Raw genomic sequence first — 18,969 nt, forward strand, 5'->3', positions numbered from 1 at the left:
GTATTTATTTCATATTAACTGCACCCAAACCTAATCTCTAATTTCTACTGCAGGGTCCATAGGGTATCCACAGGATACCTTGGGGTATAGGTGATGACGTCAGTCTTCAGGCACCACAGAGTTAAAGTTTTCAGCCTCCCAGGATGCATCTGGGTCCCTCTCCTATACCCCGCCCCCGGGCCCAGGCATCTCAGTTTCGTCGGTGCCTGGCTCGGAGTCGGAGGCACTGTGCAGAGGGGGGCTATGAAGAGCCCCTGAAGTTTGTTTGCACATCTGGGAGTACAGCATGGACAGTCAGTACTGACGTCCATTCTGTCTCCCCTACACCCCGCCGGTACCAGAACGCCGGTACTGATCCGGGGATGCTGGTAGACATCTGGGGTCACGGCTAGCGGTGCCCCCAGATGTTTTGGACCATGGCCGGATCCAAGGGGATAGCAGGTAAGCAGTGGGGTCCAGCGGTGGGTCCCCGCTGGTCACATGGTCCTGAGTCCCCAGGCAGGGGGCTCCCTGGGGACTGGCTGCAGCGTGGAGCCAGGCGACCACCCTGCGGTTCCACTACCCCCTGGGACAGTGGGCCGCTGCTGAGCGGCATGCGCTGCGGCGTCCCAGGGGTTAAATGCAGGCCAGGGGAGTGCGCTTTCCCTGTCTCTCAGCTGGCGCCTCCCCTGCTGCACACAGCCTCTCTGCTCTGCCTGATTGGCCATAGTGTGTCAGCGCTCCTCCCCCAGGCCGGCCTCCTTCATCCTCTGCTCCTCGGTGGCCATCTTTGAAGCATGGTGAACGCTGCTGGAAGCCTGTGAGCGGTGGCATTGCGATCTGGGTCCCCCAGCTTACCTCTCCTCCGTTTGTCAGAGGTCAGTGTATGCAGCGCTGAGTCCTACCAGCCTGAGGGTCTGAGTAGTTGAGAATCAGCGCTAATAGTGCAGGGATTTGTTTCTTCTGCATTGTATGTGACTAATCTGCTAGCCCTGCTGTCTGTACTTTCACTTTCTACTGTCAGCCATATTACTGTCCCTGATCTTGCTCTGCTCAAAGCCCTTGCGGTGCGCGGTGTGCAGGGTGTTATTCACACTATACCAATAAGTATAGGTGTGAGTGTCACATACTTACCATCATGTCTGAGACTGATTTTCCTCTCCAGTTCATGTGTACTAAATGTAAGGTACCAATAGCGGAGGGAGAGGGTAACGCGGAGGGGTTATGTCCCCAGTGCCTGGCACTGTCACGGCCGATTATGGTCCCGGTACAGGAACCTCCCTGGGTTTGTTTCGCTAAGGCGTTTACAACCCTTGTGGGCCAGCTAGCTCTGCCACCTGCGTTTACCCAGACGGGTTTGTCCCAGCGGTCAGTGGTGTTGTCACCCATGCGGGAGTTCCCGAGACAATTGATGGTACCCCACAGTCTCCCTGTCCCTTCCCTGGTTTCTCCGGAGCCTGCGTGGGTTAATATTCTAACTACATCGGTTCAGCATTTGTCCGAGTCTGTGTTGTGGCCTCATAATAGGCCGGTGGCGTCTTTATCTGCTGCTTATGGAGATGACGATGAGACGTCAGATGGTGGGGAGATTCTGGATCTGTCTGACCAAGAACCTCTCCGTACCAAACAGCCGGACGCGAAGTCTAGGGTGTATATCCCTGGTCTTATTCGTGCGGTCCGCACGGCTTTAGTTATTGAGGATATTGATCCTTCGGTGGCCAATTTCAAATTGCCTTTTTTAAGGATATTAAGGGTGAGGCTACGGTGTTCCCTCTTTCTGATCATAGTGGATCATTTAGAATAGGCGTGGAATAATCCAGGTAAACGGTTTCAACCCCAGAGGCGCTTAGCCATGGCTTATCCGTTTGCGGACAATTATTTTTCTACGTGGGAATCCCCTCCGCAAGTGGATTCACATGTCACACGCCTAGTCAAAAGTGCCACGTTGCCTATGCCTTCGATGTCATCCTTGAAGGATGTCACTGACCGCAAGGTGGAGATCTGCCTCAAATCCGTTTATTCCCTTGCAGGGGGAGCATCCAGACCGGCTATGGCCGTGTGTTGGGTAGCCAGTGCTATGGAGCGCTGGGCGGATAATTTGGAGGCGTCTTTGGACTCTGACTGTTCGGCTGAACAGACCAGGTTGGTGGGCAATCTCCGAGACTCGGCCACTCACATTAATGCAGCGGCCTTAGATATTTGTATGCTCACCTCTAGGATCTCCTCTGCAGCCGTGGCTGCTCATCGCACCTTATGGTTGCGTTCTTGGAAAGCGGATGCGGATTCCAAAAAAGGGATTAGAAGGTCTGCCTTTCAATGGAGAGGTACTATTTGGTCCAGATCTAGACAAAATAATAGCTACGTTGGCAGCAGCAAAATCTGCATGTCTTCCGTCTGCTACGATTCCTTCTAGTGCTGGTGGGTCGTCCTTTCAGCCTCACAGGGCCCAAGGTAGGCCTAAAGCACAGTCCTTTCCACGGCAGGCTGGGACCGAGAAATTGTCCAAGCCCAAGAAACAGGTCTGGAGTACCAGACGTCCGGCTCCTAGGTCAGATGACAAACCTGCGGCCTGACGGTCCGGGCCTCCTTTTGGGGGATCCCAAAGTGGGGGGCCGCCTGCTTCAGTTTGCCCAGTGCTGGTCGAGGACTACGACAGACACTTGGGTTCAGGAGGTGGTCTCACACGGGTATGCCCTCTCCTTTCGGCACAGACCTCCATCCCGGTTCTTTACCACAGGCCTTCCGCTAGACCGGAGCAAAGCCTCAAAACGGCGGAAGGTTTTGCACACTATGCTCCAGGCCGGAGTTATAGTGCTTGTTCCAATTTCCCAGAGGGGCCTGGGTTTTCTGTTCCAATCTATTTTTGGTGCAGAAACCCAATGGGTCTTACCGTCCAATACTAAACCTAAAGGCCCTCAACAAGTCCTTGAGGGTGCCTCTGTTTCGGATGGAGACCCTGCGGTCCATTATTCTGGCACTGTAACCTGGGGACTACATGGTGTCATTGGACGCTTACCTGCATGTCCCTATTCTTTTGCGCCATCAGCAGTTCCTCAGATTTGCAATCTGCAACGAACATTTCCAGTTCCGGGCGCTGCCTTTTGGCCTGGTGACTGCTCCACGGGTATTCACCAAGGTCATGGCGGTCATGGCGGCTCTCCTGCGGACGCAGGGAGTCCGACTGTTGCCTTATCTGGACGACCTCCTGTTGATAGCGGGGTCTCCAGAGCTTCTTTTACACCATCTGGATCTGACGATTGCGGTACTGCAACGTCGCGGCTGGTTGATTAGACTGGCAGTAGTCCACTCTCACCCCGTCTGAGAGGACCCTGCACCTCGGGGCCTTATTGGACTCCAGGCAGCAGCGGATCTTTGTGACGGAGGAAAAGATCCTGTCCAGATGGAATGGATTGCCTCAGCGTCGCAAGTCCCAGACGATGGTGCTCACTCCGGAGGTTCACCTGTCTCTAACCTGGTGGTTGCAGACGACCCACCTCAACAAGGGTCGCCTGTTCTGGGTGGCGAACTGGGTCCTGTTAACAACGGACGCCAGTCTCCGGGGCTGGGGAGCTGTCACGGGTCCACACTTGTTTCAGGGCAGGTGGACTCGGGCGGAAGCGGAGCTTCCAATACACATTTTGGTACTCCGTGCGGTGTTCAGAGCTCTCCAGCTGGCACAGCCGGTTCTCCAGGGTCACCCTGTGCAGGTCCAGTCGGACAACGCCACCACGGTGGCCTATTTAAACCAACAAGGAGGAACCCGAAGTCGGGCAGCACTCGCAGAAGTGTCCCGTATTCTGGTCTGGGCGGAGCGCAATCTCCCAACAATATCAGCAGTGTTCATTCCGGGAGTCCTCAACTGGGAAGCGGATTTTCTCAGCAGGCAGGACGTGCATCCGGGAGAGTGGTCTTTACACCAGGACGTCTTTCAGAGTCTGGTGGACAAATGGGGTCTTCCAGAGATAGACCTCATGGCGTTCCGGCACAACAACAAGTTGCCGGTGTATGGGTCTCGAACAAGATACGAAAAGGCGTCTCTGGTGGATGCTCTGTCCGTCCAGTGGACGTTCCAGTTTGCCTACCTTTTCTCTCCGTTTTCCCTTCTTCCGCGGGTAATACGGAAATTCAAACGAGAAGGAGGTACGCTACTGTTGGTAGCTCCCGAGTGGCCCAGACGGCACTGGTTTTTCCGACCCCCAGAGTCTGTCAGTAGACGTTCCTCTGAGGTTACCATTACGACCGGATCTGCTGTCACAGGGTCCTTGTCTTCACCCGGACCTGACTCGGCTGTCTTTGCCGGCGTGGCTGTTCAAACGGTCATGCTAAAGTCCAGAGGGTTTTCTGGCTCTGTGGTGCAAACCATGCTAAGAGCTCGTATACCTTCCTCGGCAAGAATCTACCATCGTGTGTGGCATACTTTCTTCCGGTGGTGTAGACCTAGAGGGTATTCCCCTAGGGAGTTCCGCCTGTCTAGGGTGTTCGCTTTCCTACAGGCTGGACTGGATCATGGGCTTCACCTGGCTTCTCTGACAGTGCAGGTGTCTGCCCTGTCAGTCTGGTTTCATCATAGGATTGCTGCGCTCTCTGATGTGCGCACCTTTATGCAAGGTGTTCTTCGCATTCAGCCACCTTTTTGTTCCACCGATGGCGCCTTAGGATTTGGCTGTGGTCCTCAGAGTTCTCCAGGGACCGCCGTTTGAAACACTGGGCTCAGTGGACTTTAACTGGCTTACAGCTAAAACCATATTCCTTCTGGCCATTGCCTCGGCCAGAAGGGTTTCGGATTTAGGGGCTCTCTCTTGTAGACCCCCTTTTCTGATTTTTCATAGGAATAGGGTGGTGCTTCGCACTCGTCCGGGATTCCTTCCCAAAGTGGTATCCAGTTTTCACATCAATGAAGAAATTGTTGTGCCGGCTTTCAATTCACCTGGACTTTCAGTGGGTGAAACCACTTTGGATGTTGTGCGGGCCTTAACGATTTATGTGGACCGCACTTCTTCGTTTAGGAAGTCGGACACCTTGTTTGTCCTCTATGGCTTCCGTAAAAAGGGTTGGCCTGCTTCAAAGCAGACTTTGGCAGGCTGGTTTCGTATGGCAATTTCAGAAGCTTATCTTCATGAAGGTCTTTTAGTTCCCTCCTCTGTGAGGGCTCATTCCACTAGGTCTGTGGGTCCTTCGTGGGCAGCTAGACGTGGTGCCTCTGCAGTTCAGATCTGCAAGGCTGCTACGTGGTCTTCTGTCCATACCTTTGTGAGGTTTTACGCTTTTGACACCTTTGCCTCTCAGGTTGCTTCCTTCGGGCGGCGGATTCTCCTCTCAGCACAGGAGCGTCCCCACCCTTGAAGGATACTGCTTTGGGACATCCCCAAGGTATCCTGTGGATACCCTATGGCCCCTCTAGTAGAAAATAAGAGATATGGTAAGAACTTACCCTTGTTATCTCTATTTCTACGAAGTCCATAGGGTTCCACAGGACTCCCGCCCTGTCGCACCTGTACTGCAGATGGGCTTTATTCTGGTCACCGGTTTTTCCGTCTCCCTATGGTGAGAATGTGATGCTTGTGAGTGTCCAGATCTTTCTTCTCTCTCTTTCTTCTCCTCCTCCGGCCTATGGCTTGTGACGTAACTGAGATGCCTGGGCCCGGGGGCGGGGTATAGGAGAGGGACCCAGATGCATCCTGGGAGGCTGAAAACTTTAACTCTATGGTGCCTGAAGACTGACGTCATCACCTGTACCCCAAGGTATCCTGTGGAACCCTATGGACTTCGTAGAAATAGAGATAACAAGGGTAAGTTCTTACCATATCGCTTCTTTCACCATTATTTTAACTGAAATTAACAGAAAGGACCCCTGGTATGATATCCCAACAGTCAGGATGCTGGCCGTCAATAGACTGACAGTGGCATCCCGATGCCTACAATACCGACATCGGAACAGTAAGTAGTGTTCCCCAGCCCTATTCACCCACTAACCGTCCTTTACTGTACCCTAACACTAATCCACCCTACCCCGCACCCTAACCCTCCCGGTAAGTGCCTAAACCTAACCCTCTCCCTTTAGTGCATAACCCTCTCCCTTTAGTGCATAACCCTACCCCCTCCTGTCTGGAGCCTAACCCTAACCTTCCCCGTTCCACAGCCTAACCCTAACTCCCTCTGGGGTGCCTAAACCTAACCCTCTTCTGCCCGCTGCTAACACCTACCCGGCCCCGCTATACTTACAATCAGGATACCGGTCTTCAAACGCTGATCGGGATTCCGGTGACGGGATTTCGCCAGCCGTAGGTATATTAACCAAATCTCGGCCCTCCCAAGCAAATCATGTTTTAAAGGGGCAATCATTTAAAAGGCAAAACTCCACCTAGTCTTGGCAAAAGTGTAGCCCAATGCCATATAGAAAGGTCCCATATTTATACTTATCACAGCCTGCAATATATAGGCACCCGCAAAATTTCTATACCGTCAGCGACTTTTGTTGGTGGAAAAGCCAATAAGCATCAGTACAGCTGTGTAAGTGCTGGCAATTTTCTGTGTGGGTATAACATTTATTCTGAAGGAAGTCAGACAGCATCTTGGCAGTAATAAGTGGTAAATGAAACCACAGGCACACCTTAGTTTCCAAAGGATTTTATATCAATGTGTTTCAGCTTCACATTTATGTCAGAAGTGATGTAATGACACCAGACCTGTGACTCAAGAGGTTTTTTTTTTAATTCTTTCTTTATTACATAGGGCCTGATTCAGACCCACTCGCGAGCGGCTGTCCGCTCGCAAGTGGGTCGATGTTATGGACTGAGCATGCGCACGACGGAGGGAGCTCCGTCGTGCGCATGCGCCAGACGCGACGAGCGAAGGAAAGTCCTTCGCTCGTTGTGTCTGATCAAAGGGGGCGTGCTGTCGATGTTGATTGTCACTAGTGATGTCAGTGGGAGTGATTTTGGCTCTGATAGAGCCAAAATCACTTGGGAGCTTGCGGTTGAAAACCTCAACCGCAGGCTCCGGCTCGCAATTTCGATGGTCGCGATGGTCTCGACCATCGCGGCCATCACAAAGCACGCTCGTATAGCCTGTGGGTGGTGACCCACAGCTATACGAGCGTCCAGGAGGACGCTCCATGAAAATGGAGCCCGGCCCTCATTCAGAGCGTGCGCTCTGCTCAGAGCGTACGGCTCTGAATGAGGGCCATAGTCCCAAATGCCCCAACCTATTCCCAACCTCTGAGATGCATGCCCATTATTAGTGTTCTGCCTGCAGGCTGGTGATTTCATGTGTAGCCTCATAATTCCTCAGTGACCGGTTATTATATGGTTATTATGTACTGCACATTGGCCCTTATATTATTACATATTAGTTATAATTATTCTGATGACCACAGCTCTCACGATGAGTGATCGTTAAGGATGGAGTAAGCGATTTTCGTTCTCGTTCCTGGTTGTAAAACATTAAGGGATTATTAAGGGGTAAATTTACAAAAAGTGAGAGTTTTTATTTTGTTATATTTCTTTATATGGTTTCCATCACTTTGAAACTAACAAATACAGAAAACCCAAACACCTGAGGCCATACAATTCTCACAGTGCTTTATATTGCATGGTAAATCAATAAAGTAATTCTAATAACATGTCCAACATTATTGTTATATTGTTATGACCAGGAGTCTGAATTATTGGAAAACAACCATCATTAGTTGAAGAGTTTGTTTTCTATTAAAATGGGCATATGGGATCCTTATGCTGGAATTTATCAATAGCATACCAGGGGCCAGATGTAATAGGGTGAGAGTTTAGAAAATGTGAGAGTTTAGCAGTAAAACTCTCACACTAACTAATACATTGATCGAGTTGGATGAGAGTTTCTTGAGTCTGAAAAACATGCAAGTTTGCATGTTCTGTGACTTTATTACATTGGCCGAGTTTAAAAATGTGAGAGTTTTCAGTCACATTTTCTAAACTCTCACCCTATTACATTTGGCCCTTAGGGTCTAATTCAGGTCCGGACACCAATGTGTGGATTTACACAGTTGTTCGATTATCGGAAAACTGCGGCTGCGCAGGACCCGTTCTGCGCATGTGCATAACCTGCTATCTCGCTAACAGATCCTGCAAATCGCAGCATGATTGACATGCTGTGACATTTGGGGGTCGAGCGGGTGCGTGGCTGGCCAGCGTTCCCGGAAACAGGGGCATCACTCTTGTTTTCCAGGAGTGCCGAGGCCAGGGTCTGCATCGTGGATGCAGGGTTCCTGGCCTCAGACTGCTATCACAGTGGATAATTTGTGCACGCCCCTGCAACGGCGTTCAAACGCACTGGCATGCCTGCGTTCGCCCGATCACCCCCCCCATCACCACCCTTAAATGGCACTTCCTGTCAATCACTCTGCGATGGGTCTGCGTAGTCACTGCGATCGCAGTCTCGATCGCAATGGCTAGTTTTCGCACTACGATGCATGCGCAGTATGCAACAGTCGGCCGATTGCGTGCGTAATCGCAGTTGCGTATGGTAGTGAATCAGGCCCCAAGTCATAAAAGTAAGTCACATTTACCATGTCAAATAAAATCAAACAGCTCCATTTCCATTATGATTAAATGGCTTTCTAGGATCACTAATTAACAAAATTACTTCAATATGCACCAGCACAGGGCGAGTGGGTGCATTTCTTTCTGTGGTCGCTATATACCGAGGAAAGTAAGCCCCAAACTGTGTCACATTATGACAGAGAGACCCCACGATGTGGGTTTCCTTGTTATAGTGTGAGCAGCCTGTCATAACTTGGTGCTGGTCACATACGCACATAAAGTGGTTCAGATGTCTCAGTTCAGGCGGCCATTTTGCGTGACCATAGGGTTACTCAGGTAGCCGATTACCGAATGATCTGCAATGGCGGCTGCATATGTGTACACGGTTGCTAGGATTTGCGATGGCCCCCGGTGGGCGTCTCAATACATATCCCTGCATCTGCGACATTTATATGTTTTCGCACCGCAGCTACGTGCGGGATCACAGCTGCGATCTTATTAGCGCACATCTCTGAATCAGGCCGTGAGTTCATACATCCCACTTGGAATATAAAAACATTGGTATTTTGCTGTCAGAGTTCTACAATGTGATTAAAGAATGATTAAAGAATGTCTTCTAATCCTTCCAATACAGGAAAACATGTCAGATGTCAGGTTACATAACATGGGACAATGCACCAGTTTTTTCCAGCATTGCTTAATCACTTAACGGTTCCAGAAATGGAGGGGGGATTATCAGACTAATTGGTAGCAGGTTAGTAATTATGATGGTCCTATTCAAGAGACTGAAAGAAAACACAAGCTTTGCTGCTGCCTGTTATGCTTGTCAAAGGATTTGTGTCTATTACTATTCCAGCATCCAAACTGAGCTACATATAAGATCATATGACCCGGCTCATTCAGACCCGGACGCTAAGCTGCGCTCTCAGGCAGCCAAAAGGGGCCGGGTATGCAAATTCCGCGATCGTACTGTCTGGTGGAAGGACGCACTCTGGCCCTGATTCAGACCCGGTCGCTCTGACAGAGCGCTCGCTCTGAATCAGGGCTGGGCTTTTTCTTTTTTTTGGTAGGGTCTCGTGGCCGCAAGCCCCAGAGAGATTTCAGAGCCGGAATCTCTCCACTAACATCACTTGTGATGTCAGTGGGGCCGGCCCCAAACGGTAGGCGTTCTCATGGGAACGCCTCCGTTTGGGCAGCCACCCCCCCGGCCCGCCTACTAAAGGGGGCGAGCTGTCACTCAACATTGACAGCATGCCCCCTTTGGTGCGAGACCCGGAGCGACGGATTGCCCGTCGCTATCCGGGTCTCGCGCATGCGCACAACGGAGCCGGCTCCGTCGTGCGCATGCGCTCTGGGCCACCATCGCACCGGTTGCAAGCGCTCAGCACTTGCGACCGGGTCTGAATCAGACCCTCTATGCCTTAGAGAGCGTCGGCGAGCAAATGCACGCCAGTATAAAGACGCCCACCTTTCTCTCTTAGCACACGTCATGTCAAGGAAGTGTGTGATTAATCACTGACATCGAGAGCCATCGGAGCAGCACACAGCGCTTGAGGTAGACCCTACCCCACCGCAAGCACTGCGATCACCGCTGTCTAAAATACAATCAAGTGACGTGTACAGTGACGCATTTTTTGCTAATTATGCACACCCATAAAACGCCATTTAGACCCCCAGATATGCCTGCGTTCACACATCCACTCTCCCGTTCACAAGCACCTTCCCCTGTTACCACCCACAAACGGCACTGTCACTCAAATTAGCGTTCAGTTTGTGTACTACGAGCGTACAATTCCCGAGCACAGTGACTCGCGCATACGCATATTGACGCATACGCATGCGCAAACGTGCGATAGCGTGCGTTCGCAGCTTAGTGTCCGGGTCTAAATCAGCTCCATGGTTCATTGGTAGAATGAGATGGGCCTGTATAACCGCTCAGAATTAATAGCAATATCTGGCAGTAGTAGTACTCAATAAAATTTATACTGCATATTGAAAATTGTATTATAAGTGGCAGTATAAAATATGCAGTCAGTTAAAACAACCATGATGATTGTATTATGCAACACAATTAGAACATATAGTACATTAAAAAAATGGTGAGTTAAAACACAAATAAGCAATGCCACAGTTCATCCAAACTACGTCCACATTAATATGATATCATGCCCCTTTTGGAGTCTGAGAAGTGAGGCAGCCCTGCCCGATTAGGTTCTGGTGAAAGGGTATGCTTAAAGTGTACCTGCAAATATCTAATCAACCAATCATGTGGCAGCAACTAAATGCATAAAAGCATGCAGACATGGTCAAAAGGTTCAGTTGTTGTTCAGACCAAATATCAAACTGAGGAATAATTGTAATCTACTGTAAGCGACTTTAACTATGGTATTATTGTTGGTGTCAGACAGGGTTGCTTGAGTAACGCTGAATCTCTAGAGAAGGGGTGGGCAATAACCGGCCCTCCAGCTGTTGTTAAACTACAAATCCCAGCATACATTGCCACAGTTTTAGCATGGCCAAATAGCAAAACTGTGGCAGGGCATGCTGGGATGTGTAGTTCTACAACAGCTGGGGGGGCATTTATTGCCCACCCCAACTCTAAAGCGTACAGAGAATGATGCACAAAACAAAAACATCCAGTGAGCATCAGTATTGTCAACAAAAACACCTTGTTACTGAGAGAGGTCAGAGGAGAATGGCCATACTAGTTTAAGATGACAGGATGGTGACAGTAAAGGCACACATTCACTAGACGATTATTTTGAGCGATTTAATGATAACGATATCGTTCAATTGTTCATAAAATGTTTGCAAATCGTTTGAAAAAATTTCTTAAACGAGCAGCGATGCACGCTCCCTCTGGTCGTTTAGACATCTATCATCGGGCAAACATGCTGGACAACCTGACAATATCGTCAGGTTGAGCATGTTTGCAGATGATTGATGAGCCTGCACTGAATGACTGCTCGTTCAGTGTAGGCTTATCACAGAGTGACAAACGACTGCACGATTACAATGGCGTAATCGTGTAGTCTTTTGCCTGTCGTCTAGTGGATGTGTGCCTTAACTGCAATAACCATGCATTACAACAGTTATATGTAGAAGAGCATCTCTGAATGCACTACATGTGAAGCCTTAATGTGAATGGGATATGATGGCAGAAGACCACACAAGTTCCACTCCTGTCAGCTAAGAACAGGTAACTGAGGCTATTGTGGTACCAGCCTCACCAAAACTGGATGTTTGAAAGATGCAAAACTTGCCAGGTCTGACAAATCTCAGCAGTCTTAGGAGAGAGTGAAAAGTGATAAGAAAGTGATAAGGTGCCAGCCAATCAGCTCCCAACTGTCATTTTTCAAACACAGCCTGTGAGATGACAGTTGGGAGCTGATTGTCTGGCACCTTATCACTTTCTTATCACTTTTCACTCTGTCTCCTAACACTGCTTAGTAAATAGACCCCTCAATCTCTGCTGTGACATTCAGATGGTAGAGTCATGATTTTGTGTAAACAATATGGATCCATCCTTCTTTGTACCAACGGTACAGGGATTTTGTTAGTCGCAGGGAATGCTTTCTTGGCACACATTAGGCCCCTTAATACAACTGAGCATTATTTAAATGCCACAGCCTGCCTGAGTATTGTTGCTGACTCTGAGCATCCTTTTATCACCAGTCTACCCATCTTCAATCTCATGACTACTTACAGCAAGATGACGCGTCATGTCACAAAGCACCTGTCATCACAAGATGTTTCCACGAGTTCACACGAAAATGAGTTCAGTAACCTCCACAGTCACCAGATCTCAATCTAATTCCTGTGGGATGTGGTGGAACGGGAGATTCACTGCATGTACGTGGATATACTCAATCTGCAGCAAATGAGTGATGCCGTCTTGTCACCATGGACCAGAATTTTTTACAGCACTCCATGCCACAAAGAATTTCGGCTGTTCGGGGGGCAAATAAGGGCACCTAGGCTGCTCAGGCACTGTACACTAGAGATATAAGCGACTGGTCTGGTAACATAGAATCAAATTAATATACAATCATTTATACTGTTGCAGTCCGCATAATAATATGTTACTGATATGAGGAATTCGTAGGAGAGCTGGTAATATCAGATGTGATGCTTAGTGTACATTCAGACTCAGTCGCACACAGATATACAAGTGCCGCTCCTGATTGGCTGCTGGTCCACAAGCTCCAATTGGTTCACGGCTGGAGCCAAATTCAAAATGCTGTCATTGCTATCTTTCCATGTCTGCTGCAGGTGCGCCAGCTGCAACCAGCTAGTGACCCAGCCAGCGCCAATCCCCCCGCTGTCACCCAGATCCCCCTCTCTGTCCGGGCCTGCAGTCCCAGCAGTCCTCCTCTGATGGTGGCCCTGTTAGTCACAATGAAATGCAACAAACTGCTTTACGAAACTGCACTGATTAATTTCATATGCAACACTTGTATATCTGTGTTCCACTGAGTCTGAATGTATACTGAGCACAATGGAGCGGATAAAAGCTGCGTCTGCTGCATCGTAGCACTTCATACACAGATTTAGGGGTAAATTTACTAAAGTGAGAGTTTTTAGAAGTGAGTTTTAGAAGAGATGTTGCCCATAGCAACCAATCAGATTCTACTTAACATTTAACTAGCACCTTCTAGAATATAATAGCTAGAATCTGATTGGTTGCTACGGGCAACATCTCTTCTAAAACTCACTTCTAAAAACTCTCACTTTAGTAAATTTACCCCTTAGACTCAAACACAGTGTCACATATCAAATTAATCAGTGCATTCTCGTGAAGCGGTTTTGTTATGTTGCATTGCAACAAAGACTCATTTTCCAGCAAAAAAGACGCACAGGACCTGGCGCGCCTAGAAGGACTGTTTGGCGTGAGTGCAGCAATAGTGTATGAGGACACATCTGTAACCCAGTGAATAAATGGTGATAGTAACACTGTATAGCCATTCTCTGTGGGAATATATACACAGCAGCTCACCATAGGGAAGCAGCTTATTATTGACATTCAAAAGAATGGTTCATTTGTAGATTGCTCAGGCTAGAAGCCATCCCTCCTTTCTTAGGTGACAGGACAGGAAGGATTTTCCTAAGGATCTTGGCGTGTTGTTGAGACAAGTATCAAACTTGAACATAACATCTACTAGTTTAATTTCTAGGCGACCGAGAATATAAAACAAATAAGCACAACTTAGTGCTTTATCACAATAATTTGTTTAAATAATAAAATATGTAACAACAAAACAAAGTCTGTGGGCATCAGGACTGGTCTGACAGGCCCCTGTTCCATATATAGCGAGTACACACAAATATCATCACATAGGTATATTAATAAGTTGTCAGTAGAATCTGCAGGATTTGTATAAGAGAGTCTAGAGGTCGTATCTAAAGATCTGTATAAATTATTATTGTACTCACTCATTTTTTATTTTCTTCTCAGGATAGTCTGAGTTAGGGTTTATCTGAGGATTACTGTCTCCAGAGTGGAATTTAAACAGAGAACAGAAATATAGATTGTACAAAGCATTATATAAAATATATATATATATATATATTATTATTATCTTTTATTTGCAGGGTTGGACTGGCCCACAGTTGTACAGGGAATATCCGCGGTGAGCTTCACTGTCTGAGGGCCCCACCCACTCCTCTAGGGGTCAGTAACTTGTTGGAGCAGTTTCATGGATGAACTTGGGTGCTTGGTTTGTTTCAATGGAAATTCCACCAACATTTCCCTCCTGCCAATCCTGACACACCGATGTCCCCTCCTTTATAAAGGGAACCTGTTCTTTGCATGTCCTATTTAATAGTAAAGACAGGGCTGCTGTAATTCTGTGTGAGGGTCCGATGTTACTCAATGTTCCCGATGTATATGCAAGGTATTATGGATGTGAGATAGCGGTAGTGGGCGTCTCTATGCTGGCTGTGCAATGGCTTTGCAATTGCATTCATTAGCATATTTTCACAGCAGACCTGCGTGTGCAATAGCAGTTGCGATCGCAATAGCGATCCGTAGTGAATCAGGACCTGTTTCCTAATCTGAATCTGTCTTATTTTGTTGTTTTTATTATATACAGGTCAATATTATGCTACATGTTCTCTTACTTGAGTGTTCATTTTTCCCAACTTTTTTATGCCTGTGTGATCACTTCATACTGTATATATGTCTCCATGGGAGGCTCCTGTTTCTCTTGTCATGACCCTTCTTTTTGTGATACTTTATACTATGCCTTTGAAGCGATGTAGCCTAGAATAAACAGTCTGAAACACATAAAGGGTGTCATGCGGGAGACTTGTTCGATGCACGGTACATGCTCTTATGTGCCTGAACACTTTAACTGTTCTAAGTAAATGACTCCTCTTTGAAGCCTTTCTATAAAACCAAGTAGTCCTTATCTGATTCAAAAGCAGATTACCATCTACATATTATTGTATAATAGTATGACATGGAAAGTCTCTCTAATATGTTCTTACATTTTCCTTTTGTGGCAATGCTATTACCAGCATGATTCCCACCAGGACATCTGCACTAAAGTTTGGGATGTGACAACCATATGGCTGTATTAGTATAGTATCAACACTAGAATGTTACTTTGTGGTGGGTGGGGGAAAACATGAAGAATAAGGGGGAGATTCAATTAGCTGCAGTAATTTACTGCGGGATAATTGATTGCCGGCGGCTATTCAATTAACCCCACTTAATGGGGACTTATTTTCGGGCCTCATGAGCCACTTAACGCCCGAATCTGTGAACTTTTCATGGATTCCAGGTGTTAACGCCTGATAACCTGAGTTAACGCACGTTAACCCGTTCATTTAATGGGTGTTAACACAGCTATTGGGTGAAAAAGGGAGTCTAATTGAATAGCCTTGGGCAATAAAGCCTGAGGCTACCTCCTTTTTACCCCCCCCCCCGATAATTTATTGGGATAACTTATTGGGGCAGGTGGATTCCCCTCTAAGGACATGACTCAGCAAGGATTGCAACTGCGATTATGCACGCAGTCGGCCGATTCTTGGGTTCTGCGCATGCATCACAGTGCACGTGCGCGAACCAGCCACTGCGATCAGACCCATCGCAGAGTGATTGACAGGAAGTACCGTTTGGGGGTGGTCGGCGAAACGAAGGTGTGCCAGTGCGTTTCAACGATGTTGCAGGGGCGTGCATAAATCAGGCACTGCGATGCCATACGCAGCTAAGTGCGTGTAATGAGGTTAGCAATTTCTGAGTAAGATCAGAGCTTGTGCAAGTGTGCGTGAGGCTGCGATGGTACTCGATGTTACCGATGGTTTTGCAGTCTTGCGTGTGTAAGGTAAAATGGACGTCCTTATGTTGTGCTGCGACTGCATAGCAATCGCAGTTGATTAGCATACTATCGCAGTGAGACTGCGTGCGTAATTGCTATTGCATTCGCAGTTGCGATCCTTGCTGAATCAGGCCCTAAGAGTGTAGCATTTTCCTTGTAGACAATGATTAGGGAGTTGGGGGGAGAGGTATTTAGAAGTACGTTACTGATGTCAAATTAGTATAAGATTCAATTATAGCATGTTCCTACAAATCAAAAAGCTTTGTTTGGTTTCCTGTATCAAGGGCTGTTGAAATAATGTTTATGCCATTATATTTTACAATTACATAAACAGAACCTTGGTATGCGATCTAGAAACAGCGACCTTCCTAATCCCAGATAATCCTGGAGGTACAGCAGCAAGCCACCACATGTACATTCACAGTTCAGGGCAGTTTACTAAAAAGTATCTTTTGTTTCTAGGTGTCCCGGAGCATCTCACCGGAGAGAGGTATTGGAGCAGAGAAGGGCCAGCAAGCTGCAGATTGAGATTGAAGGAGAAAGCGGACCAGGTGTCATTGATCATCCATCGGCTGTATCTCCAGATATAGACAAAGCAGGACCTGGGTCTGCTCTATTGGAGAGAAACATGACTCCGACAGTTCTGCCTGTGTGGTCGGATGACCAGGGCTTTGATAACCTTGCCTTCGAGGAGAGCACTGTAGCTGACTGTAAGTATACCATCCCTTGTGAATACAAAGCACAAAACTGCCTTCATTCATTTATTCATTATAAGACAAGATGCCCTACAGATCTGCACGTATATAGATGTGTCCTCCGTGCGCCATGCTACTCGGTAGTGCCGAGTGTCTTTTCATGCGACTTGTTCCCTTCAAATGCATCTTATTCACAAAGCGATGCGGATAGGACGCACAAGTAGCTTCTACTGATTAACGTGATATGCGTCATTCCTATATTCTGTGTGCGACTGTGGGTCCATCTGCATGGGAAACGCTGCATTACAGGGTCAGCTGCTTTGCGAATAAGATGGATTTTAAGGGAAAAAGTCTCACAAAAAAATGCTCAGCGCTACAGAGTTGTGCCACAGCATGGCGTGACTAGAAGGGCCGTTTAACACGCATTGAGGCTAGATGTATGTGGACACATCTATATATGACACATCTGTAAGTCTTGGGCCCCTATTTACTACAATCCGCATTTAAAATGCATTTGTAGTGTGATATTTCCGACTAAATTTGCATTGCGAATGTAGGAAATATCACATGGATGTACTAACATCCGCATGCAAGGACAGAGCTTGTGATAAAGCTCGTCCCTGCGAATCTCATCCGCACACTTCTTCCTGTATGTATCTGCCAGATACCACCCCAGTGCTGCCCCTACCCCCCCTCCACAGCGTTTTCACATTATTTTAGTAAAAATAATGTTAATAAATATGGCCCTAGGAGTGTGAACTAGCAGAGGACAATAACATATGCATAGCAAATGTCAAACATATCCAGTGATTGTGCTACCTACCTTTAGCATGTATATCTAATGAAATCAATATGTTCATTTTCACCTGCTTTTGTAGAGATTAAGTGATAATGAATAGACCCAGGGAGTCCATCTGCGCATGCGCAGAGTGACACGGCAGGTGTGGGGCATGCTGGGAGGGATCCGATCGGATCCCTCATACCAGCATGATGTGGTAGAAGCCAATAGACCAAAAGCTGGCGTTACCCTTCACGTTGGAGCCCCGGCGACCACAGAATAGTACATATGGAAAATGCAGTAATACCCAGAAAACGGGGTTTTAATCGCATTTTCCATTTAGTACATCCCGCCATTGGTGTCATATATGCTGCATATTAGACTTGGCATGTTTGTGTATATCAGATTTGTCACCAGCCAGGTATAGTTGAATTATTATTATTATTATTATCCTATATTTATATGGCGCCAGAAGTGTTCCGCAGCGCCTTACATAGTACATAGAACTAATAAGTGAACAAGAAACAAGTAACTTACAGTACATTACAGTGCAGGACAAGGACATGACTTATATACATTGCTGCAATCGGATTAAAGCACTCACAATAAGCAGCAGGGAGTTGGCAGTCACATGTTAGGTGCCCGTATGGGGAGTAAAGAGTAGAAGAAAATGTAAGGAGAAGCACATGAGGGAAGCGGTCCCTGCTCGTGAGAGCTTACATTCTAAAGATGTATGTATCAGACTTGTCCCCATGTTTGTGTATATCAGACTTGACACCATATATCATTCTGATTATTAGACCTTGCATTACAAATGCATATTAGCCTTAGTAATAATTATGGCTCTGATTATTAGACTTCACATTGAATATATGGCTCTTAATTTTATACTTGGCCCCTGATGCAATATACGTTTGTGCATATTAGACCTGGCGCCAGAGATTGCTCTGCTGAGACTGGCTGTGAAATTCATACTTAGACACAGATATGGTTAATCATAATAGATTTGGCACCTGATATGACTCAGCTCTGTACCCGGCGGCACGAGGCATGGCTTAGTACATTATACTAGATACCAGATATTCTCTGTGTATATGGGATCAGCCTATGGTCAGCATATTATACCTGGCACAAAGAATGTCTCAGCAGACAATGGTTTATAGCCTGGTGTCAGTGCCTACATTTTGTATATACATGGTGAGACCTTCTCACACTGTAAATGTCTCAGAAGGCCACTCTACCAGCTGTTAACTAATCGGAGCTGTATAAAGTGTGCGCTGTCTGATCGGAGCTGTATAAAGTGTGCACTATCTGATCGGAGCTGTATAAAGTGTGCGCTATCTGATCGGAGCTGTATAAAGTGTGCACTATCTGATCGGAGCTGTATAAAGTGTGCACTATCTAATCGGAGCTGTATAAAGTGTGCGCTATCTAATCGGAGCTGTATAAAGTGTGCGCTATATGATCGGAGCTGTATAAAGTGTGCTCTATCTGATCGGAGCTGTATAAAGTGTGCGCTATCTGATCGGAATTGTATAAAGTGTGCGCTATCTGATCGGAGCTGTATATAGTGTGCGCTATCTGATCGGAGCTGTATAAAGTGTGCGCTATCTGATCGGAGCTGTATAAAGTGTGCGCTATCTGATCGGAGCTGTATAAAGTGTGCACTATCTGATGTG

General features: G+C 47.3%; 1 protein-coding gene across 2 annotated transcripts in view; it reads left to right on the top strand.

Moving 5' to 3' along the window:
* The window catches only part of LNX2 (ligand of numb-protein X 2), a 179,167-nt gene that overhangs the window by 105,315 nt on the left and 54,883 nt on the right, over positions 1-18,969 (top strand). For both annotated transcript variants that reach the window (XM_088460272.1, XM_088460273.1), the window contains exon 3: positions 16,280-16,527. In XM_088460272.1, the coding sequence (XP_088316398.1) occupies positions 16,280-16,527 (248 nt within the window). The remainder of the gene's footprint in view (positions 1-16,279; positions 16,528-18,969) is intronic.

The sequence above is a fragment of the Taudactylus pleione genome, unplaced genomic scaffold, assembly GCF_031769625.1.
Source record: "Taudactylus pleione unplaced genomic scaffold, aTauple2 ptg000043l, whole genome shotgun sequence".
NCBI lineage: Eukaryota > Metazoa > Chordata > Amphibia > Anura > Myobatrachidae > Taudactylus > Taudactylus pleione.